Raw genomic sequence first — 26,572 nt, forward strand, 5'->3', positions numbered from 1 at the left:
ACAAATAATATTTAAAAATGTTGCTTCAGGACGTCCATCACACGTACCTTAAATATTTAACTAATGGAAGAATCACATAAAGTTGCATTTGTAAGGAAATGACGTAGAAAATTTTCAATTTTTTTTTTAAATATATTACTGAGAGATATTATGGGGATTAGAAGGGAGGCGTATTTAAGCAAGCAAATTAGGGGGATTTGTATAAGTCATGTGGCAAAAGCCAGATGTGGGAATCTGGATGGGGGAAATAGGTATTAGTTAGTAAATGATAAAAGGCTATGAGAAGTGTGTAATTGTAAAGAAGGGAGTTTGGAACATTTAATAATGGAATGTAGAATTGTAAAGGAAAACAAGGTATGTAATCTAATGAACGGAGAGCTAGATGTACAAAAAATGTTAAAGGAGGTTAGCTCGTGTAAAATTGCAAAAATATGGGGTAGATTAAGTAATTTGTATGAGAAAAATAGGGCCGAAACTGTAAAAAGCGCTGAATGAATATTAATATGTACGTAGTAACAAGTAAGATAAATGGATTATTGAAAGTTATTGTATAAGAAGTGAAAAGATTGTGGAATTAGTAAATAAAAATTGGGACTGTGATTTAAATAATTTATGTAAAGTATGTCAAGTATGGAGATTATGTAAACTATGTAAATTATGTAAAGGGAAAAACCTTAGGATTAAGGTAATGTTACAATTTTGTTTGTATTAATCACTGTACTGAGTCCGTTTTCTGGACCTAATTGGTTGAAAACTAATAAATATATATGACTGAGAGATAAACTAATTAAATATTTAAGGGAATCCACAAGTAGTTATTTGAACAGAATAATAAAAAAGGGAACAAGTATGCACAAGAGCTTGTACATAGGTATATCCGTATAACGAAAATGATTGCCAGCGTTGCTGCACACTTCCACTCCTTTCAACTCTGTAAAAGTCTTATCTGCCTTGCTACCTGTAATCAACCTTCTTAAGTAAAAAAGTTACATTAGTCCCAAATAAAATATTGTGAAAAATTAAACGGAATATAAATCAATTCATGTAGAAATTAAATCTTGTACGGATAAACGATCAATAAAAAAAAGACAGAAAAAATTATAAACTGCTTGAAATTTTTCTGAAAATCTGTTTCAACTAATAAAAACATGTTTCTTTTCTCGGCAGGCTTATACGAAGTTACTGTATGAAGCAGGGGTACCATTTGATATTTTTACAAGTTTAAGATTTATGAAATGAATAAGAATAAATATACAGGCACACAATGAAGAACGTAAGAAAAATATAAAAGAATTTAGTATTTTTTTCCGTTATTTTGATTTAAATTATTTTTTATCAAGACACTCCATGACCCCTCACTGACTCCAAATATAGCTGACAATTAACTTTTAAATACTTATTTTTATCTACTTTGCGACACTGTCAGTAGGCAAATAGATTGACATCATACGTACACACAATTGATAGTTATTGCATTTATACTACCAAGAGTACAATCACAAATCAATTTATGTCAATTTCATTTTAATTTATACAAAAATACAGTTTTTGGTGCAATGAGCTTTTTTTCGTTAGTATTAGTGATCAACTACAAAAAAATTTTTTATTTTGTATATTCCTCTATATAACATGGTACTAATACACATAAATTCAAGTTACACTTCGTTCAGCAATAATACAAACTAAGGTAGTACCGCTCTATTAGAGTAGCTTAATATTATGAGTCAACTTACAGAGTCAGACAAGTAAATAAATAAATATTTAATAAGCTGTCAGATATACACATGTTGACAAGAGAGTTTTTTTATTATTTGTATTTCAAGCAGAACATTATAAAATTGAAATAGTTTTATCTTTAGTAGATTGAAAAATTAAAAACATGTACGTATAGCTAAAAGAAATACGTTTGTTAAAAAACATACTGTCTAAACTCCATCGACTAGAAATTTTATCGAGGGAGAGGGAATTTTTTATATGAGGCATATCATTAAGTGTAGGGGAATATCGAATGGCAATGCATGTTCAACATTACGTCATTTTATTTAAAAAACGTTGCGTGAAAATGAAAGCTCTCGTGCGTTCCTAAGTATGGTGGCTCAACATTGACGCAAACATCGAGAGAGTCTCAAAATTATGCCTCAGTGCAGATTCCAATGTGCCCCGTTTGTATTGAGGAGAATGATTGAGATGAGGTGGAGCTGGTAGTGCGCTACAACAAAAACGCAGAATTGAGCATTGCTAAGGCGAACATAATCGGTGGCGGTGATAAAAGTTTTGAGCTTAACTCTAAGCCAATCAAAGGCGCCACGCCGCACTGGATTCTAAAACGCTGATATCGGAGGTTACTTTGTCAAATCAAATATAACAAGAACAAAAAAAAGTAGAGGTCTATTTTTTTTTTTTTTATTTGTAGGTGGTCAAATTGCAAATTAGAGAAGATTATTGCAGATTCCGTAAAATCATAACCTAACCTAAAAATTTCATGATTTCTGAGAATTTTTCAAGGAATGAGCAAGAATAGTGAGGCGACCACGTATCCGTAGCCTCTTCTATGTTTACGGCCACATCAAAGCTTATTCTACGTTTTTTTACCTCCTAACTAAGATTCTTTAGGGTGCGAGCTCAAAAAAGTCCGGAGTCGATTGTTATTAACAATTTACATTAACAAATGAAAAAATTTCACGTTTTTGACCAAAAAAATGTAATAGATTATATGGGTCATTTCAAACAAGAAAGTCTTGGAGTTTTTTCAAAAAATGCTGAGATTTTGCAGAAAAAAATTATAAATGTGGTAAAATCACTGAATTCGATGAATTCTCGGTACGCACTCCTCATTTTACCCAGATCTCTAAAAATATGTTATTTTCCATTATCTTGTTACCATTGGATTATGCATCTTGAGCTCCTGAATTCGATTCTCTCAGGTGCGAATCTGTAGTAGTGAAAAAACGATAAAATACTGAATTATTTTCTTCGAAACTGAAACACATCACGACAAAACCCCAAGAGACCATTTTTACTTAAAATGAGCTAAATAACATAAACAAATTTTTTTCCCTGGTACTATTAGCATATTCGTTCACAGGCTTTTTAACATGGTAATGTTAAGTACTAATTCTATTTCAGTTCAAATATCTATAATTTGTTTTTGAAAATTTTACGACCCGTACATGTAATCTTAGTAATAATTATTACGTTTTGTAGACTCAAGTCATAAATTATTATCATTTTTCATACGTAAGCTTTTTCTATTAATTATATATTACCGATCTGCTTTTATTTGAAATTAAACTAATTTATATTACAATTTAGTCTAGTTGTCTACAATAAGTCTTAGACTAGCTAATTAAATTTTAGGTGAGATATGTTATTAAATTAACATCTACCAAATAACTCTTCGCAATATTAAAAGAAAATAAATACCTTATTTTCAGGGATGAATGCCAATCATCTAATAGACACCTATAGTTGATATGCAGACCGCTGCAGTGCCATCTCATGTTTGTAGGCATTGAACTACTACGTATACAGAAAAATTCCGTACGTTTTAACTTTAGAATGACTAAAATTTCTTCCCACACTCAATGGGGATAAATTAAATAATTTTTTCAACATCATCGATATTTACTGACTACTCTTAATAGAGAAGAGCTCTATACTTTACTTATCCTTGAAGATGTTGATCGCATCAAAAATGATTGCAATGGAACTGTTTAATAAAAGAGACGTCTTTTAGCAATCTTATCAGTAACTTTTTTGGTACATTTTAGTAACCAGAGGCTATGAAATGGACTAAGTTCTAAGTTCAATACTAAAAATCTTAAAATTGACAGAAGGAAATTGTAAGTATTCAAACTAAGATTACATTATTTCGAACTAAATATTCGATAACCTATAAAACACGTACAATCTATATCTTTGATATTCTTCTATGTAATAAACAACATTTTTTACGAAGTTTTCCATCATAAAAAATGAGATAGCTTACAAGGTACAGTCAATGACATAAGATTTAACATTACCATGTTAAAAAGCTTGTGAACTAATATGCTAATAGTACCGGGAAAAAAATTTTTTATGCTAACTATCTCATTTTTAGTAAAAATGGTCTCTTGGATTTTCGTCGTGAAGTGTTTCAGTTTCGAAGAAAATAATTCTTATTTTTATAGAGCTTCGTTCTTCCTATGCGTCTGGCGACCCCCTTCTTACCTAAGAAATTGTGTGTCTTTATACTCATGTCAAGTTTAAAGAACTTCGTTCTTACCGTGGGTTCTGAGACCCATTTATACCCCTAGGTTTGTTTCTTTTAATTTGTTTTTTTTTCTCATTTTTTTTTTTTTGTTTTATTTTGCACCATGTATGATTTACCAATAAAAAGTTTATTCTTATGTTAACACTATATTAAAGTTACAAACTTATTTTATACGACACAATTTTTTCATACTGATGAAAGTTCTGATGCTAATAACATAATAATGCAAAGAACTTAATAATTCACTTTTTATTAGTAAATAGATATCAATACAGTGTTATTTTTAAATGTTAAGTATTTGATAAGACTGTAATAAATGAAAAAATTATTGGATGATAAATATTTCATCTTGTGTTGTACTGTTACGTAGGGAAGGTTGTGTTGTACTGTTATGTAAAAGAAAAGAATGTTGTTCTTTAAAAAAAAATTGAAATGTTGGAAATTAATTAAAAAATTAATTCACTATAGAAAATCTTACATGTATTAAAATAATGTAAAAAAAATAGTATATTTTATTCAAACTTACACTACTTATACTAGTCATTAATTTACCTAGTTGAATAAGTGACCGGAAAAGTTGTTGTGTTTATTAAAAATTATAAGAGTAAGATGCTTGTGATACAGCATAGTAAAGTTTATTTTATGTTCATAAATCAATGAAAATCTTATTTTTTATCACTGGACACAATCTGCGTAAATTTAATTACTTTAATTATTTTTTAGCTGCTGTTGTTGCAATGCAGTGTAAATACTGGTTAATGTAAACAAAAGTTGAACAAAAGTTTATGGTTATGTCGTGTATACAAACACAACTTGCGTAACTCGACTTCAAACTTGCCAACTTGAACTCAAACTCGTCTACTTTCACGCATTCTTGTATCAAAGTAGATGACGTGACCAGGCTTCCGTACGTGAACGAACGATAGATAGAGGTTATAAGTACATCTGTGTATATGGTTATAACCTTTCATTCTTTCTCTCGCTTGTACTTCTATAGCTATTGTATCACTTCTTTTTGTGAGCTGTGCATAACAGGTTTTAAGTCAGCGGTCTACGTATGAGCGTATCACGCAGGAGACACGGGTTCGATCCCCGGTGAGTGCACCGAGTTTTTCATCGAATTTTCAGTCTTCTTATAATTAATATATAATATAAATATTAAATTAAATGCTCCTAAAATATATTATATAATATCATATTGTAATATACAGTATACTCACGTACATATGTATAATCTATCAATATAAATATATACTCACGTACATATATATACTTAAATAGAATATAAGGTAGTTTATAAAATGCGTATTCTGCACTAATCAAATAAAATATTTCCCCCCTAATAATATGTCATGTAACATGGTCCATATTCTAATATATGTGCACCTAATAGAAAATGTGTGAAAAAATATTCGAACATAATATGTATGTATGTGTGTGTGTGATAAAAATTTCTTCTAATTTCAGATAAATCCCCTTTATTAGCATACTAATAAATTTTTCTTAAATTATGTGCTGCGCTGCTGGTGGTAGGTCACAGAAATATTTAATTAACTTCAAGAAATTTTCATTAGATAGTGATAAATATTTACTATGTGTTGTATCCATAATCGATTGGATTTAAATATTCATTAATTTGAAATAAATAAAGTTTTATTCTGTATTAGTGGATTATGTATTTACTTCTAATAAATACATTTTTCAATTTTATGTATATTTGTTTAAAATTATCAAATATTTATTGACTGAATTGTAGTATGGTTTCAAATTAAGTAAATATTTTTTGAACTGTAACAAATATTTATGACCGAGTAATAAATGTTGAGTAGTTTTAACAGTACCCGATTTTTTTTTTAATAAATATTTCTTTGTCACAAATACAGTGATATTTAAACCCAATGAATATATTTCTCAGCGTAATAATATATTTATTCAATATTGATAAATATTTTTTAAAATGAAATAAATGTTTTTTAGATTTTAACAAATGTTTAGTACGTGATAATAAATATTTAATAGTTTTAAACACAAGTGTATAAGCTTTCAATAAACATTTATTTGCCCCAATTCAGTTTTGCTTAATCCAAATCAATATATTTCTTAAATTATGTGCTGCACTGCTGGTGGTAGGTCGAAGAAATATTCAATTAACTTGAAGAAATTTTTATTAGATAGTGATAAATGTTTACTATGTGTTGTATCCATAATCGATTGGATTTAAATATTCATTAATTTGAAATAAATAAAGTTTTATTCTGTATTAGTGGATTATGTATTTACTTCTAATAAATACATTTTTCAATTTTATGTATATTTGTTTAAAATTATCAAATATTTATTGACTGAATTGTAGTATGGTTTCAAATTAAGTAAATATTTTTTGAACTGTAACAAATATTTATGACCGAGTAATAAATGTTAAGTAGTTTTAACAGTACCCAATTTTTTTTTTAATAAATATTTCTTTGTCACAAATACAGTGATATTTAAACCAAATGAATATATTTCTCAGCGTAATAATATATTTATTCAATATTGATAAATATTTTTTTAAATGAAATAAATGTTTTTTAGATTTTAACAAATGTTTAGTACGTGATAATAAATATTTGATAGTTTTAAACACAAGTGTATAAGCTTTCAATAAACATTTATTTGCCCCAATTCAGTTTTGCTTAATCCAAATCAATATATTTCTTAAATTATGTGCTGCACTGCTGGTGGTAGGTCAAAGAAATATTCAATTAACTTCAAGAAATTTTTATTAGATAGTGATAAATGTTTACTATGTGTTGTATCCATAATCGATTGGATTTAAATATTCGTTAATTTGAAACAAATAAAGTTTTATTCTGTATTAGTGGATTATGTATTTACTTCTAATAATTATATTTTTTAATTTTAAATATATTTGTTTAAAATTAACAGACATTTATTTAAGTTTAATAAATGTTTATTTAAAATTATCAAATATTTATTGACTGAATTGTAGTATGGTTTCAAATTAAGTAAATATTTTTTGAACTGTAACAAATATTTATGACGGAGTAATAAATGTTGAGTAGTTTTAACAGTACCCGATTTATTTTTTAATAAATATTTCTTTGTCACAAATACAGTTATATTTAAGCCAAATAAATATATTTCTCAGCGTAATAATATATTTATTCAATATTGATTAATATTCTTTAAAATGAAATAAACGTTTTTTAGATTTTAACAAATATTAAGTACGTGATAATAAGTATTTACTAGTTTTAAACACAAGTGTGTAAGCTTTCAATAAACATTTATTTGCCCCAATACAGTTTTGTTTCATCCAAATTCATATATTGATTCAACTTAAAAAAATCATGTTTTTAAACGTTTTCTTATAAATAATTTATTTGATTCAAATCAAATTTATTTGAACGAACCAAACTTTTTTTTTAGTGTACTAACACATATTATTACATTATTTTATGATACTATAGTATAGTATTGCACACGTGTATTGGTATATTATTATAATGAAAGTGGGGGTTTACATGCAATTTCGCATGAGATGGTATCTTATATTAAGAATTATGAAGCAAGTAAATATTTATTTTAAGTTAGTATTCACTCAGTAATCATCATACTAGTAATAATAACGCTTATAGATTGTGTTTTTATATTCATGTTAGCATATAGATAATTAAGGAGTTATTAACATTTATAAAATTCAATGGACGAACTGTAACAGAATAAAACTGTGAAAAAATTTGAAGCTCTAGAGTCTCGAACCTGGAACCCGAGACATAACAGTCCAACGTTGTATCACCTAAGCTAGAATGACCAGTGCCTAACAAAAATTAAAACTTATACATCACACTATTAAGGGGTTTACTTAAACATAATCAGCTAAGCTGACAAGTAATCATTTTTTTGCGACAAGTAAATAACTATATTACAACCATGAAGACCAATTTTCTCCTTAATTACAAGACTGCATATCTAAGGTAAAGATAAAATTTTTTTTTGTCCTACAGAAATATTTTGTAAAATGATTCATCTTTTTTTACCAATCCGTAACAATAGTTTTCTCATTTTTTTGTTGGATACTTAGAAAAATTAAGACTTATTCATCATACAGAACACAAGTTCTAATTTTATGTGGATAAAGTATACTTGATTGGTTTTTTAAGTACCCTAAATGGACGGGAAAATATTTATTTTGTCGGCAATTTTTCTTTACAAAACTTAGTAACTTTATTCAAGTAAGATGTAATATGATTCAAGGTGAATATTTTATAAAAAATATTTTAACTTAAATGTTTCTTGGAATAGAGAATATTGTAATTTTCAATCAAGCGAAATTATTTCTGGCACTAGCAAATATTTTCCTGATGTAAGTTAACAGTTTCTAAATTTGCATAGCTTTTTCACAAGTCCAAAAATATTTAAGTTTACTAGAATAAAGCAAATGTTTACCACATTTCTAAAACACATAATGTAAAAGGCAAATAACATTTTCTCGAGCAAGTTATGAACGTTTTTGTTTCTAGAAAATATTTACTTGGAACTATTCAAGAATTACACGTACTTTGAATAAGAAATATTTTTCTTTTGAGAAGTTTATTTATTCCATCGTTTCCATTTGATCACTAGCAAATATTTTTTTGCTGTAAGAAAATAGTTTCTTGATTCTTGTAGCTTTTTTCTACATATCCAATAATATATAGATTTTCTTGGCTCAAGATTATAATATTGAAAGCAAACAATATTTTTTTAAACAACTTATGTGTGTACTTGTTTCTACAAAATATTAGCTTGGAACTGTTTAAGTTTAAAATTAATTTGAAGTACGAAACATTTTTCTTAAAAGTAAGGCGTTTAATTTCGTTATTTTTGTTTTTAACACTAAGGAATATTTTCTTCATGTAAGAAAATGGTTTTTTTATTCTTATAGCTTTTTTTTACAAGTCTAAAAATATATAGATTTTCTTGAAGCAAGATAATATTTATTTAGTTTGTATAGCATATAATATTGAAATCAAACAATATTTTCTGAAACAAGTTATGTGTGTACTTGTTACTAAAAAATATGTACTTGGAACTATTTAAGTATGAAATTAACGTGAATGTAGCATTTTTTTATTTGAATTATCATAAGAAATTAGCATTTGAGAACTCATGAATATTTACTATAATGTTGTTAGCACAATTCTTATTTCTAGTAAATATTTAGTGAACATGATTTTTTAGAATTAAGAATACTATTTATTAGACGTAAGAATTTTTTTTTCTTGAATGTTAATTTCTTGATCCTAGAATCCTAGAATTTTTTACTTAGTTCTATGCAGTTTTTTTCTAATCTTATGATTTTTTAAGTATTAGTTAAAATTTATTTATGACTAGAAAATTTTTTACCAAAGCTAATTAATTGTTTGTTTTTAGTAAATGGAATTTAAGTAAACGGATATTTTTCAATCCAATAAATTTTTTTTCCGTATACTGTTTCACTGTAAATTTTGTTTGTTATGAAGAATAATATCGTTAATATAACGTTTTTTAAATTAATAAGCGCACAAATTACTTTGCTTTCATGTGTTAAATTAGTTGCATTCTGCATGGTATGTATTTTGGGCGTCATCAATATACAAGTAACTGTCTTTCCATCACAACTATACCTCTCTTTATTCCATCCTAATGAAAAACTGCAATCTTCTCGTTTTTTTTGTTTTATTAAATAACAGTAATAGATGTATCACACATGTATCAAACGGCCCGAATTTAGGCTGAAAAAACTTGTGACTTTTTGTGAATAAATTGAGGAGCTTCGTAAAGCCTATGTTGAAAGTCCAATTTGCAATTTTATTTTTCTTTCACTTTTGTCCGGCAATTTACTCAAAAGGTTTATCTGCGTTTTTTCCAAGCATTATTTTATTAGGGATTCCAACCTAACTATTCTTATAAAGTAAACTATGAGTATTGTTTATGAAAAATTATGAATATACCCTATATTATAATTTGTAGTGAGTGTAGTAAAAATTGATGCAGTGCATAGCATCTTCTAGTGTTATCTAGTATGGTTAGAATGATGTTTATATTAGGCTATTAAAAGTACATTCGATAAATCCCTCGAAATTTGAGTCACGAAATGACATTTTGCTTCAATTTTATAAAAATATTATATAACTTAATTCATATGTTGTAATGTATAAGCAGCATGTGCTGCTAACTAGTCGTGTGTCTCGTGTAAATTACCAAGTATGTAAGATTGTAGAGTACATACTAACACGCCACACTTAGGTGACTGAAAGGACCGTAGAAGTTAAAGTGACCGGTGGCAGCAGCACTGGACTAGAAGCTGTTTGCGCGATTTTCGTTTGTTCCCCGAATCCTGGGACGTAGGGACCACACATATACATTTTTTTTTTTTCAACACCAAGTTATGTTTGTTTTGTTTGTTTCTACGAGGCCAAAATAATAAATAATTTTTTAATAATCAAGTACTCTCTAAGACTATAACGTTAAACAATTGTTTTTACATGTTCAAGATTTGAAGTTCGTTACAAAATTAATTAAATCTTTAGCGTACCAATATGGTTATAATATTAATGACCTTTCAATGTGCTAAAATTCTAGTAGTTGACGCGAAAGCATAGTATTATAGCGATCTATAACACTTGAATTTTATAGGTTAAAAAACCCTTATTAACAAGTATTATTTTACATATCATTAATTCATTGCTTTATCATTCATGATTTTACTTCTTATTACAGTCTTTTTATGCAGCTGCAATTATATCTTAAAAATTTATAAATCAAATATATATACACAGAGGTATTTTTTACACAAGTTTACCGCTACATTTTTGCTACAAACAGTAAGTTTATAGCAATTATACCTATAATGGTATGATGAAATCTATTTTCTGTAAGTTTAATTATAGCTATTAATTTGTGACCGAGGAGCTTGCTGTCTCTTCAGTCCTATACGATCTCGAGAATTTAGAATATTAGAAACACTGAGAAAAAAAAATTAATTTATAAAAAATTTGTAAGAATAAGTATAAGATCTCGAAATGAACCCAAAATGGGTGGCTAGAGTTAGTATCGAGTCAGGGGCAGATAGGTGGTGTCAAATGGTCTCATGGCTTAGCAAAATAACGAATATGAAGGCTAGCTATAGCTCAGAATAACTATTAACAATATAAAAGGGGTATTTAAACTTCATTTAATTCTAGTATACGGCAAATACTAAAGTTGTAAACAAGTTGAACAAAAAAAATATCACTTTCCTGCGTAAAATCACTTATAACTTAGCCCAGCATGATCCAAGCCACTTGAAATTGAAAATATATACTCTTTTATTGATATACTATTGAAACATATTAACGTCAACACCGGTAAAAAGTTATAAACAAATTAAACATGTGAATTATCGATTTTCAAAAATTATATTTGTAAACCTAGGTATAACTAACAAGATATTCTTCATCACGACTATTTAAACTAATTTTTAGCTTTAAGTTCAGAAAGATCAAAATCAAGTTGATAAAAAACTTTTAATTTTTCATATAATAGGTAAGTAAATATTATTCTTATACATACAAGTAAAATTTATTTAAAATAATAGATGTTTTGTTAGAAGCTTTTGTGTTTGAACATAGAATTAACGTCAAATTGTTATTTCCAAAGTGTAGCTTTTCATATTAAAAAAATTAGCTGTAACGATGTCGGATCGGCACAGAGCTGAGCGTACATTCAAATCAGGTTTTGAAAAAAGAAAAAAAAAAAAAAAAAAAAAGATGAAAAGCTTATATCTCAAACTCATAAGACGACAGACTTTTTTAAGACAAGACCAGATGTGGCTGTAATATCGAATTTATCGATTGCGATTGAAAGTAGCCAAGTAACTGTGAGTAATAAGATATTTTTAATGCTCTTCTACAAAAATAAAATCCCAACCGTACAATTCAATAAATTTTTTTTCCCTCATAATGAAATAAAAAAATCTCTCATCACAATTTTAAGGTTGATGCATCAATGACAGAAAGCAATTCAGAAAATAAAAATATGATCACTACAAACAATGTAAAAAATAATGTCACTGATGAAACTGATGCACTGCAGTTACGCGACAAGAAAGATCCCATCGATCTCATGGTCGATGATGCACCAAATGATGAAATAAGTATTTAAAACAGAGAAAATAAGGCTATTCATACAACTGACGTTGAATTAATTATCTAAGATACCTCACAATTATTGAAAAACAAAGAAAGTATTGATTATTGGGTTGAAAAAGGAAGCTTAGGAATTGAAAACTGTGATCCCAAGATATTAGATTCAAAGTCATTTATTCAAGGTAATGAAAAAAAATTCGAAAATGCAACTTATCATTGTTTGAACAAACGATTAAAAACGGCAAGTCTGTAAGGCGATCGTAGCTGTGTTTTTCTTCAATCACCAGGAAAGTTTATTGTTGTTATGACCGGACTTGTTTAGAGTATGGTCTTAACCGTTTTATTTTAGTGTCATTCGTGGATCTCTCAGGATTCAACTCATGAGCTTTACTTGTTTTTTTTAGTTAAGTAAAAATTTTTGTTTAAATATGGATAATTTTAATTAATATTTAATGTTTAACCCTTTTGTTAAAACAATTTAAAATAGTTATTCTTTTAAATACAATGTATTCAAATTACTTCAACAAGGTTTTGGTGTTAATAATATTACTGATAAATAACATAAATCTGTCACTAATTTCTGTTACTGCTGCTTCGGAGTTCCCTAATGGATCGTGCAATAATTTTCAGTAATTCCTTAAACTACACGAATGAGTTCGTGGCTGTAGACAGATAGAATTAGCCAAAAAATCTTGAAAAGTACAGAAAATTCCTATTGGACGATAAAAATTTTTTTATATAGAGTGAAGTGATGGGAATTAATAGCAATAAAATTTGTAAGTGAATGGGCGCTAAGGTACCAAAAAAAATGGTAAAAGTGGTAAAAACCAGTTTTTCGCTTCTAGAATAAAAACTAAAGCTTGGACAAAAAAAAATCAAATATAACAAATGTGCGTAATAAAAAAACAAAGAGAATGAGCCCCAGTTGAGCAAAATCGGTCCAGTGGATCGCTCGCAAATCGCAAAAAATCACGTTTTTTTTGCAAATATTGAAAATTCAATAACTGGCTTTCTGGTACTGATGGAGAGCTAAAATTTGAATATGATGTCAGTTTTATGGTCCTCTAACTACAGTTAAATTTTCAGATGAAAATATTGCAAACTTTTCGCAAACCGTTGACTTTTGCAAAAAGTGACCTTTTTTTAAATCGACTGGGAGGGTATTAAAATTTTCGAAAAACGTTATAATTTCGGTTCCTATTCATTAAGGAGAAGTTGAACTACAAATTAACAAATTTACAGATCGTTTGATAAAGAATAAAGTTGTTTAAATAATGTATAAAGTTCAGGTACTTTTTGCGCGCGCGAGTGGAGAGGGCAGCGGCTGTAACCCAGTCAACCAAACTCTGAAATCGAAAATTTTGTGGAAAAATTATATTTGATGTCATACTAGATGTTTTTGAGGTCGCTGATTACGGGAAAAATAGTGAAAAAATTGAAAATCGTACTTTTCATTTTCAAAACGGTATTTAAAAATGTTTTTCAGCTCGTATCTCGCAAATGGTAAACTATACGGAAAAAAAATTAAAACCTTGTGGGACGAAGCATCTACCGATTTCGTATGTTGGTTGTCCCTTCTCGCGTGCAAGATTTTGAGAAAAAAATTTAATTTAATTAACATCCCCGGAACGGAACATAAAAAAATCATTTTTCTTTATTTTAAAATATGAGGTAGTACAATAATGTTGTATAATATAAAAGCAGCGATGTTACTCGAGTAGCAGCCGAGAGGAATCTGGTCGTGCAGTCGCCAGTCCCCTCCGTGCGGAGCAACTAGACGCAAGGAGGATGATGTCTGTTGTTGACGTTATATATCTCCGATTCCATAGCATGCACACCACCTGTAAATCTTGCACGCGAGAAGGGACAACCAACATACGAAATCGGTAGATGCTTCGTCCCACAAGGTTTTAATTTTTTTTTCCGTATAGTTTACCATTTGCGAGATACGAGCTGAAAAACATTTTTAAATACCGTTTTGAAAATGAAAAGTACGATTTTCAATTTTTTCACTATTTTTCCCGTAATCAGCGACCTCAAAAACATCTAGTATGACATCAAATATAATTTTTCCAAAAAATTTTCGATTTCAGAGCTTGGTTGACTGGGCTACAGCCGCTGCCCTCACCACTCGCGCGCGCAAAAAGTACCTGAACTTTATACATTATTTAAACAACTTTATTCTTTATCAAACGATCTGTAAATTTGTTAATTTGTAGTTCAACTCCTCCTTAATGCATAGGAACCGAAATTATAACGTTTTTCAAAAATTTTAATACCCTCCCAGTCGATTTAAAAAAAGGTCACTTTTTGCAAAAGTCAACGGTTTGCGAAAAGTTTGCAATATTTTCATCTGAAAATTTAACTGTAGTTAGAGGACCATAAAACTGACATCATATTCAAATTTTTGCTCTCCATCAGTACCAGAAAGCCAGTTATTGAATTTTCAATATTTGCAAAAAAAACGTGATTTTTTGCGATTTGCGAGCGATCCACTGGACCGATTTTGCTCAACCAGGGCTCATTCTCTTTTTTTTTTTTATTGCGCACATTTGTTATGATTGATTTTTTTTGTCCAAGCTTCAGTTTTCATTCTAGAAGCGAAAAACTGGTTTTTACCATTTTTACCATTTTTTTTGGTACCTTAGCGCCCAATATTCACTTATAAATGTTATTGCTATTAATTCCTGTCACTTCACTCTATATAAAAAAATTTTTTCCCGTCCAATAGGAATTTTCTGGGCCAGAAAGCTAATTCTATGTGTCTACTGGTAAGATGTTGCGGTTTCTGCTTTTTCTGCTATCGCCGGAACCACTTTCGGCGGGCCTCCTTCGTTGTACCTCGCTCTTTAGCGTAGTCCGATACTGTTGATGTTCTCGAAATACACCCGAGTTGCCTCAACCAACACGTTATGCCTTAAGTGTTTAAGATACTCGCGAGTCGTGGCAGTCGAAACTTTGGAGGACAGATGACAGACGTGAAAAGAGCAGTTTTCCTCTTGATGGTGCGTTTTTATAGCGTCAGTAAAAGGTTTCGTTGAATTGGATCAACCAATGAGCGATGCTCTTACTGCGTTGACAGCAAAACAGTAGGCTTGCACGATGATGTTACAAGTTATGACTTCATATATTAGGAAATAGCAATACAACAGTACCAATCGCATTTTTCTGACAAGTGCCAAATACAAGTTCAAGTGTGACATTAAGTTTACAAATTTCGCAATTAATCCTTTTGGGAATTTTACAATCAGTTTTGAGTATAATATAATAATGTGTTAATTACAGATTTTTAATTGGTATACATTATTAGAAACGGACATTCAATGCGCAAGTAAGCTACTCATTCTTATACATACGATACGATTTATGCATTTATACATGTTGCGTACAATTTTAACACTTACATGCATTCTTACAACGAGGCTGGCCGTACCGGTCTGTATGTCAGCATATTATGAAACGTTCACATTAAAACTAATATGCACACACGCATATAAGTGATGTATGAGCTCCACTTGACATTTGAGGTTACTGTATGTATACAATACATCTTGTATGAATTTTACAGATGAATTGCGTTTTTACTTACAATATAATTCGTACGTATTAACCCGGGATGTAACATTGTTTTTACTGTGAACTTTATAGTTCATTAAAATCGAGATTTACGCAGGAAGGCTTCTCTGATTGGAAGAACACCTATAATAGGTTAAGCGAGCACCAACAATCTCAAGCTCATTCAAAAGCTTTTTATAATTAGAAGATAAGAGCTTCACCAATCGGACTGATTGAATGTAATCTTCTAAAACGGATCAAATACGAAAAAAATTATCGGAAAATTTTTTTCAAGAGTGATTAGCGTCATTATATTTTTGGCAGAAAAAAATTTACCATTTAGAGGGGAAAAGGAAATGATAGGAGTACTCAATAATGGTAATTTTCTATAGGCTATAGAATTACTTGCGTCTTACGATGACTTTTTAAAAGCTCACATACTAAAATATGCCTAAAGTCGAAAAAGGAGTGTAAATTATCTTTCGCCTACAATATATGAAGAGTAGATCGAGATCATCAATAAACGCTTACTGAATACTATAGTCGAAAATATCAAAAACGTTGACCAATTATGCTTAATTATTCGATACATCGAAAACGACCAACCTACTGAGCGATTTTTAACGTTTCTTGCAAACAAGGGCCACAAAGCTCAAGATATGTTTAACGCTATGGTATCCTTTTTTGAAACGTATAATATTGATCTAAAAGATTGCCGTGGCCAGTCTTACGACAATGCTTCCACAATGAGGAGTCGTTACAATGGCCTGCAAATGCAAAGTATCGTGAAGCGTGAGAACAAATTAGCGTTATGGATATCTTGTTTTACTCATTCCTTAAATTTGGTTGGTACTGTAACAATGAAATGTTGTTTAGAAACAAAGAACTTTTTCAATTCTCCAGAACTTATTTATGTACTTTTTATTAAATCTACAGAGCGTTACAAAATAATTTTTCAAAAATTAAACAAAAGTCATCAAAATAGTAAAGCTCGTACATGAGTACCAAAGAGAGTAAGCACTACAAAATGGGAATCTTGAGCAGAAGAAGTTCGAGCAATAACCCAAGGTGTATGAAACCGTTCTTCAAGAATTAGCTACAGAAAATGACGAGGCGAAAGGACTTCTAAATTTTTTAATACAATTAGAAACTTATGTGCAAATTATTTTTAGGATGAAACATTAGATAGAGTAAATATAACTAGCTTGAAACTACAAAGTTTAAAATCAGATCTTAATACAGCGATCGCACTTTTGAAATCCTTAAAATCTTACATTCAGTCCATAAGAAGTCAGATTGCGAAATATGAATCTTTAGGCAGACAAATATCTGAATTTGACCAGTATGATTTCGAACGGGTACGAAAAATGAGTGTGTGTATTAAAAATTTGGATTACCTTCAATCTGAAGATGTTCAGTTTTCTGGTTCACAAAAATTTAAAATTGAGTGTTACATAACTGTTAAAGTGAAGATCATTACAGCATTATCTCAAAGAATTGATGCTTATAATGAAGATGAGAGCTATTTATGATTTTAAAGACAAATACATTCTTTGTGTCCTGACAAAATTAGACAGCATGCATTAAAATTGTTAGAGATGTATGACAATGGTTTAGAAGAAAACTTAATAAATGAACTAATACAGGTTAAAGATTTTTCAAAAGAAATTATTGCTACAAGCAAAGAAGAAAAAGACGAAATATGTATGGAGCTTACAATGTACAAAATGATTATAGATAATAATTTACAAGGAGTGTTTTCTAATGTTTGCATATTATTAAATATATATTTTATCCTACTTACAACAAATTGTACGGGTGAAAGAGATTTTTCAAAACTAAAAATTGAAAACAACCACTTGAGGACTTCCATGGAACAAAGTCGTTTGATCAATGTTTCTCTTATAAGCATTGGAAGTGACCTTTTAAGAAAAATTGATTTTAATGTAATTATAAACGATTTCGCTGAACGAAAAGCTCGTAAAATACTACTATAACAATATGTATCAATAAAAAATACTAATTAGAATAAAGTAGTATTAGAAAGATAAATTATTCAGCTTAAAATTCGTTTTGAGTTTTTCAGTGTTTTTCTTTTCAGTCATCTTCATTACCGTGAGTGTATTGTTGGTATGCAAGTTCAAATACTCGCCTTGCATGTGAAAAGTTATCTAAAAAGTTGTAAACAAACTAAGCAGGTGAAATGTTGATTTCCTGTAACAGATTAACTATAAATTGACCCAGTATGATCCCAGACACTTCAAATGAAGCATACAGACTCTCATAATAATTAATTATTATTACTTAGTATCGCTAATTGGCAAAAATGTGCTAATAATGTACCAATGATCGAGTATGCATGTTAAATTTTAAGTGTCTCGAATCATGCTGGACCAAGTAACAGCCTATTTACCACAGAAAATCGATATTTCACCTGTTCAATTCGTTTGTAACATTTTAAATAATTTTTTACGCTTGTCGGCAAAAATATGTGCTAAAAGAGTATGTATGTATAATAACTCGCGTTCTAATAATAATAGACGGCTGAAATTTAAATATGTTGTTATAATTACGATCGTAAGACTACGGTTACATTTTCAGGTCGAAATGTTGTAAAGCTTTTGCAAACCGTTGACATTTGCAAAAAGAGGTCTTTTTCAATGTGACTGCGAGAGGTAAGAGAATATAGAAATATCCATTTATATATTCTTTGGAGGGGGTGAAAAATTTTGAAAAAGGTTATAATTTCAGTTCTTATGTATTAAAGAAGAGTTAAACTGACATCTAAATTTACAGATTGTTTGATAAATCCACCTTTGTTTAATCAATTAATAAATACCGTTTTTTTTAGGCATGAGCTGTGGCAGCACATCGTCATTGTAGAGCAATCAACAGAGCTCTGAAATAGGATTGGTGCTCCATGGATGCTTTTTTAAATATTATCCGTAATTTGGGTCGCTAATGTTAAGAAAACATGCAATAAATCATTATTACATAATCAAAATGTTACTTACGACTGCATTTGTGCTGGTTTACGAGTAACGTTACAAACTCGGTATTTTCTTCTCATAGTTCCGCAATGCGTGATTTCAATTTTAAGTCCTTTAATTTCTTTAGTAAACTTTACACGCTGAGAATCTGTTAATGGTTTTCTTTGCTCATTTATATCACGTATATCAAGAACCTCACACATAAATTCTATAACAGGTTGTGCTTTATAAAATGCAGTGGCAGATACTAAAGTAAAAATTAAAAAGGTTAAGTAGATGTTTGAAGACTTACATTAAAATTTTTAGGGCTTACCATCAATATTCAACATCATTTTCCACTGAGAAGGTCTAACAGACTGATGAAAACCAAACCAAACTTCTCTTCCACCACCTAGAGGATGGTAATATCCATCTGGACTACTAAAAAATGATCTACCAACAGGTGTATACGTCATAGAAGGAAGATGCCTCATCACAACATCTAGAGCTAAGATGGCATCATAGGGAATTTGTCTGGTTCGTCCTTCCAATGCTTCTTCCAAAGCAAATAAAGAAACCTGAGCTACCCATTTGATAACGACTCTGAATATTCTATCTTTGCCTTCTCCAGGCAATATCACCTGAAATCGATTTTGAATATTTTTTAAACTGACGTTGAATTATTTTAAAATAGAAATCTTACCTCTAATTCCAGTTTATCTGTCCCAATAGGCAAGGGATCTCGGGTATATAGATTACTTCTACCATCAAAAACAGGTTTCAGTGATCCAAATATTTTAGTATAAGCACGAACCATAGTCTCAATAATTTCACGATTAACTTTACGAGGACATTTATCAGGCTGAATATTAATATCATAATGATGAACATATCCCCGTGGCATAGTTATTTGAAAATGATTAGCTCTCAACCCAATTATACGACCCTCTCTGCCAATATTGGGCCTTCTTGGACAAGTAAATACTAAATAAATAAAACAGTATCATGATTAGAGACAAATTCAGCAAACAAAAATAATATGAAACAAGCCTTTGATACTCACTTGGGACATCCACTGGTTGAGGAGGTGTGTGGGTTTGCTGAGCTGGAAGTATACCAATAGTGTTTGTTGTGACATTACCTCCACTATTAGCTGTGGCTCCAACAGAAGTGTTTGTTGTAGGCCCAGGTGGAGGAGCTGAAGTTCAAATATGTTGTATCATTTAATTTACAAAATGTATTTGAGGGGCCATTAATTAACTCCATTAAGAAAAAAAAATAAAATAAAATCGATCAGGAAAATATTTGTTTTACATAAAATAATAAGATCAAATGTCGATGTACATCTGATATGACAAAGAAGGAAAGGATGATGAACAGCTTCTTAACACTGTTCCGTAACTTATTCTCGACTACATGAACACTGTAGCGTAAATAAATTAAAGATTATCACTAACACTAAATTCTCAATACGTACGTGGTGCTACAGGATACATCTTCACGTCTTCAGAAATGAAAACAATAAGTGCGCAGATAGTTACAACTTGATACTAATTTTGTAATTCATGTAATCACACTGAATTTTGAGTAGTTACAAGTAAGATTAAAATTAATCAATTCAATTCCATCGATCTTCCGTATCTCCTTGATTTATTAGCTTATACCTATCTATAAATGATATTCGTCACTACACTCATATTTTTGTGACAGAGATTTGAAGTACATAAAATTTAGAACTGCATTGAGTTGGATTCGGCAGTTATAAAGAGAAATTATGTCCAATTTTTGAGTACGTGATTTTTGACTTGGCCAAATATTCTATTTTTTTCAAGTTCCAAACACTGGATGAAGGAGCCTTTTGCCTCGGCCACGGCCTCGGCTAACAAAAATCGCTACCTATACAATGTCACAATCTCATGCAGAATAATTATCGGCGCTAGTAGTGCTAGAGTGTTACCCGAGTAGAAATTGAAAGTGGGCGGCCCAGCTTAAACGCGTGATCCAAATCAAGCAAACAAGCCTGGCCGCAGGTAGGTTTGTAATACGGCGGTGACTTGGGCGCAGCTTGGCCTGGGTCCGTACCATATATAACTTGGCATAAGCGCATAAGGGAAATATTCGCTGTGTGTGCATAATATCGGAACAGCGCCCTCATCAGAACTAAACGATGGATTGTGCTTGATATTAGTATACTTATACTTTCAACTGATGTATATAGTCGTACATATATAGATTTACTAACACCACGCACAATCTTTCATTTAGGGTGCAGTCCCATGGTACGAAATAGAGCTCCGCAATAGAAACAGCCAATAAGAGCTATTTGAGCTATTGCGGACGATCGAGCTGTTGCGGGTTACGAACGTTTTCACATTTTAGCATGCAACTGTCAGAAAGCTTTGAGGTGATGTAAGGTATTACTTTACTAAGAGAACAAGACCAAACCTAAAGTTCGAACAAATCTAAAATGAAATGAGTGGAGCTCTCAACAATAATGCAGCATTATGTAAAAGCGTAAGTTGTATTCTTTTTGATAACCTATTTCTCTTGTAGTTCATTTAAGTTTTCATTTTAGTATTATAAATGCAAGCATTGTAATTGAATGCTTCCCAAAGAAAATGTTAGACATTTCACACTGAGCTCCAAAACATACCAACAAAAACAAACAATCACCGTTGATCAGCTGGTTATGTCATTCTATTTCGGAGAGACAAAGTTCGCTAATGTGCAGGAACGACCGATGCGTAACTCATTCACGCCCGTAAGTGCAAGTGAGTAAGAGATACTTGGAATCTCTCACTTGCACTCACGGGCCTGCATGGGTTACGCATCGGTCTTTCCTGCACATGGGACCATAACGAACTTTGCCACTCCAAAATAGAAACGTCCGCATTAGCTCTGATTAGCTGTTTTTATTGCGGACAGTCCATTGCGGAGCTCTATTTCGTACCATGGGACTGCACCCTTAGTTACGATGAGGGGGCTGTTCCAATGTTATGCACACAGCGAATAGTTAAAGCAATGATGCGTAATTTTAGCATCAGCAAAATAACCGGATAACACTTAGTAACATTACAGTAGAAGCGATTTTCAACCTTTCGTCTACTTGAATTAATGCTCCCTATTCGTCAAGAACCGAGATATGGGGCGATGAAAAAAAAATTTTTTTTTACTTGTTAACCGAACCAAACTACATTTCACAAAAAAAACTACACCTAACGTATATTACACGATTTTTACCAGCCAAAAAATATTGGCTGATTTAGAACACAAAATTATTTTTGAAAAAAATTTAGAAAAATTAGAAAAAATTTTTTTTTTAAATAATTCCGTGTTTTAAATCAGCCCGTACGTTCTGGCTGCCAATTTTGTAGTATACGTTAGATGCAACCTTTTTGATAATTGTAGTTTGGTTTGGTTAACAAGCAAAAAAAAATTTTTTTTTAATGCCCCATATCTCGGTTCTTGATGAATAAGGAGCATTAGTTTAAAAGGACGAAAGGTTTGAAATCGCTTCTACTGCAATGTTTTCAAGTGTCATCCGGTTATTTTGCTAATGCTATAATCACGCATCATTGCTCTAACTAATAAGGATGCAATTACATGGAGGTGGATGAACGTACCGCACGTTTGGGAAAACGATGCGCGGTTATTTTTATTTAAAATACAAAAAGCCCACCTTGCACGTTAAGATTTTTTTTTTCAATTATTTTAAATAGCTGAACGTATTTTTTTTTTTAGCTCCTCTTTCTATATCCGCTTCAATATTTTATTCGTGGCATTTGAAATAATTTTTAAAAAATGAATACCAACATGCAAGGCGGGCTATTTGTATTTTAAATCAAAACAACTGCGCATCATTTTCCCGATCTTGCGGGACGTCCATCTTTAGTGAGCACGTTGGGCATGATCAGGAAAAGGTCCGGAGCCAGGAGCAGATGCGAGGCAAAATGAACAGACTGAATTGGTTGCAACCTTTATATTAATCATATTACCGTCTTAAACTCTAGTTATACTACAAAGATTTGCTTGATGAAGAAGGATTGACTTGGAAGTTATTATGAGAATGTTAAAGTGCTTGGCACTTATGCTAGGCTCGACGGAGAGGCCTTGCGCGCTGGCCAACTTGGCTCCGCGAGCTCCCAAGCATAAGAGAGCGGCCGCTGCCTTCTTCTCCAACGCCACAGCTGAAGCAGTCCGTTGTCTTGAGGTTGAAGAGAGATGGGGACAGCTTGCGCTGCGTGCACATCAGTCAGAGATTAAAAGGGAGATTGCCAGCGCCTATGGTAGAGAGTGTATCGCTTTTTTTCCACTGTTTTGAGCGCCCCGTCGCGGCAAATCAGCCGAACTATACGCACGTTTCAGCAGCGGAGGAGAAGACCAAATTGTGCATACGATAGGTACCTAGTAGAGGGGGGAAGAATATGTGCGTATACACGGGTATAGCTATATACTTATGTTTTGTATTCTAGCTGCCTCGGCCTCGGCTCTCGGCTCCCGGCTCTCGCAGCTCGCAGCTCTCGCATGCATGCGTCTACCTATATCTATTCCTGATGTGATGTTCCCTCAAAAGCGGTTTTGAATGTTGGACAGTTATTACATGTCCCGTCACATATATTACTCATTAAATGTGTATTAAATACTTGTACAGCTAAATACTGAGTTTTCCTCGTATAAAATAAAAAATTGAGTAATAAAAACGTAAGCCCCGATATTTAATGTAACTTCTTGAAACTTGATCTCTATAAAATAATCATTTTTACAACTTGAATAATTTATGTTTTTATAGGTTTATAAGAATTTAGCACATTAAAAATATCAGAATAATATACACACGCTTCACTTTAATTTTTAAGATTATTCAATAGAAAATGACTTTTTCTGTAATTCAAATGTCATTCTTTAACACATGTAACTTTTCTAATAAGCATAAGTAATTGTGAAAATATTCAGAAAAATAATAATTCTACTTGTAGGTCAAACTTTCACACAATTATCAATATAAGGAAAAAAAAACTAATACTTAAACTTAAACCCTGGAGCTTCACGATAAACATGTGTCACTTTAAGTGCTTAGGGAAACAGTGCGTTGGTAGTCGAGGTAGCTAAATACTGAATTGTGTACTTTTACTTTGAGCAGTCTGGGGTTCAAATCTCGCCCGCAGCAGAATTTTTTTTTTTTATAATTTCTTTTTTTTTTTTTTTTTTTTTGATGGTAGTACAAAACTTTTTTTCGATAATAATATTTAATTTTTATGTATATGTTGCGTAACGACTACGCTTTGTAAATTGATTCCTTGTAAAGTTGGGTGATTTTGTTAGATATTTAAATTTTTTAATAAAAATATAATATCAATAGTGGGGAAAATGCTAATTACCATTTCATCCTTTTTTAAATGGCTATAAAACTATTATTGATAAAGTTAAAAATCATCCAAAAGTTATTTAATAGTACTAAGTTATTTTACACTATTCTAACAAAATGGTTATGATCTCACTTCGATGAGGATCACACCTTTTACAACCTAATTAATAATTGTGTGAAACTTATTCAAACAATTAATTAAGCTATTAGAAACCAGGAAAATTTTTGAAACACTTTTTATCAAATGATTTTTCATTGCTATTCCAAGTTAAACACGAGTTTATTAATAAAACGCTCAGTTAACTGGAGAGCAAACTATGGCATCGCTTAACATAAAGGAAACCATGAAAACAATAGTAAAATAAAAGGCAAGGTATTAAATATTGAGGACTTAAAATTTTTTTTTCTATTTTAGAACTAAATTTTGCCTATTATGTAGATATAACTTATGTTGTACAAGTTATAAGACTAATTTTGATGATTCAGATCAAAAAATTGTTTTTAAATCCATACGGCATTTACCAAAAAAATTAAATTTATAGTACTTTATAATTTTTTCAGAGCCATAATTGTGACCACTTATTAATCGTCTATATTTTGTTTAAAAAATTTTAAATCTAATAAAAGGGTAGTCTGAGTATGTCTCATGGTGTATACATGTCATAAAATGTATGTAAAAAAACGTATTGCGGGAAAACTGGGTTTTTTTTGTCCATGAGCACTGCACTAAAAATGCTCTCAAAATTTTTCGCTTTGATTAAACTTGTCTGATTGTAAACCCTCAGCTGAGACATTCAGCCCAAATCTAACAACAAAATTGCGGCCTATTTAGATCATAACTACTTAAGTTAATCTTAAAACTTGATAACATGTATATGCGTCCGCGTTCACAGACAGAGTTCTATTTCTTGTCAAAATTCAACTTTTTTGTACTGTAATAATACTAATTTTTTAATTTATACTCTATTTACCTTTATCCCACAAAAATGCCCATCAATTGATGCATATAATAAGCGTATGTGTATGTGTATGTACACACATCAATATGTTACAAGTCACATTTTTATTGTTATTATTATTTATATTATGAATATTATCATTATTATTTATCCCAGGAATCAAAGTAGTACTTTTTATACTAAAGATATCTAAAGACCACGTTTGTTGAACGCATTATATTTCATTGTTTAGGTGGTAGTCTTATTAAAGTATTATTTCTAGAGAATAAATACAGAAAAACATCATAGCTTTTTTTTTAATAAACTGTGTAAAACGATTTTTTAGCCATTTAGAAACGATTCTTGGCGACTAAATCGTTCAGAAGATATTTAAAAAAAAAAATTACTTTCAAAAGTTTCTTTTTTATAAGCTCTACAAAATTTGTATGCAATACTTTGTTGTGGAATTTAAATTTATTTCTTTATCAGATACAAAATCTTTTTTGACTGTTTTTATGTTTATTTTGCATTATAAAGCGTCTGCATTAATTGCTATCTGCAGCAAAACATACAGTACAAAAAAGTTGAATTTTGACAAGAAATAGAACTCTGTCTGTGAACGCGGACGCATATACATGTTATCAAGTTTTCAGATTAACTTAAGTAGTTATGATCTAAATAGGCCGCAATTTTGTTGTTAGATTTGGGCTGAATGTCTCAGCTGAGGGTTTACAATCAGACAAGTTTAATTAAAGCGTTAAATTTTGAGAGCATTTTTAGTGCAATGCTCATGGACAAAAAAACCCAGTTTTCCCGCAATACGTTTTTTTACATACATTTTATGACATGTATACACCATGAGACATACTCAGACTACCCTTTTATTAGATTAATAATTTTTTAAACAAAATTTAGACGATTAATAAGTGTTCACAATTATGGCTCTGAAAAAATTATAAGGTACTATAAATTTAATTTTTTTGGTAAATGCCGTATGGATTTAAAAACAATTTTTTGATTTGAATCATCAAAATTAGTCTTAGAACTTGTACAACATAAGTTATATCTACATAATAGGCAAAATTTAGTTCTAAAATAGGAAAAAAAGTTCTAAGTCCTTAATATTTAATATCTTGCCTTTTATTTTACTATTGTTTTCATGGTTTCCTTTATGTTAAAGCGATGCCATACTTTGCTCTCCAGTTAACTGAGCGTTTTATTAATAAACTCGTGTTTAACTTGGAATAGCAATGAAAAATCATTTGATAAAAAGTGTTTCAAAAATTTTCCTGGTTTCTAATAGTTTAATTAATTGTTTGAATAAGTTTTACACAATTATT

The 26,572-nt window shown here is 30.5% G+C and overlaps 1 protein-coding gene across 1 annotated transcript in view; it reads right to left on the bottom strand.

Annotated features, from left to right (window-relative positions):
* Nucleotides 1-21,001, bottom strand: part of AGO1 (protein argonaute-1) — a 355,180-nt gene extending 334,179 nt beyond the window's left edge. The window contains exons 1-5 of the mRNA XM_089589209.1: nucleotides 20,407-21,001; nucleotides 19,993-20,127; nucleotides 19,633-19,913; nucleotides 19,264-19,570; nucleotides 18,975-19,197 (exon numbers count right to left, since the gene is read on the bottom strand). Of these exons, the coding sequence (XP_089445335.1) occupies nucleotides 18,975-19,197; nucleotides 19,264-19,570; nucleotides 19,633-19,913; nucleotides 19,993-20,127; nucleotides 20,407-20,425 (965 nt within the window). The 5' untranslated portion in view covers nucleotides 20,426-21,001. The remainder of the gene's footprint in view (nucleotides 1-18,974; nucleotides 19,198-19,263; nucleotides 19,571-19,632; nucleotides 19,914-19,992; nucleotides 20,128-20,406) is intronic.
* Nucleotides 21,002-26,572: the final 5,571 nt, after the last annotated feature.

This window comes from Copidosoma floridanum, unplaced genomic scaffold (genome assembly GCF_036245765.1).
Source record: "Copidosoma floridanum isolate Cflo_tuat_1 unplaced genomic scaffold, Cflo_Japanese_pri ptg000008l, whole genome shotgun sequence".
Taxonomy (NCBI): Eukaryota; Metazoa; Arthropoda; class Insecta; order Hymenoptera; family Encyrtidae; genus Copidosoma; species Copidosoma floridanum.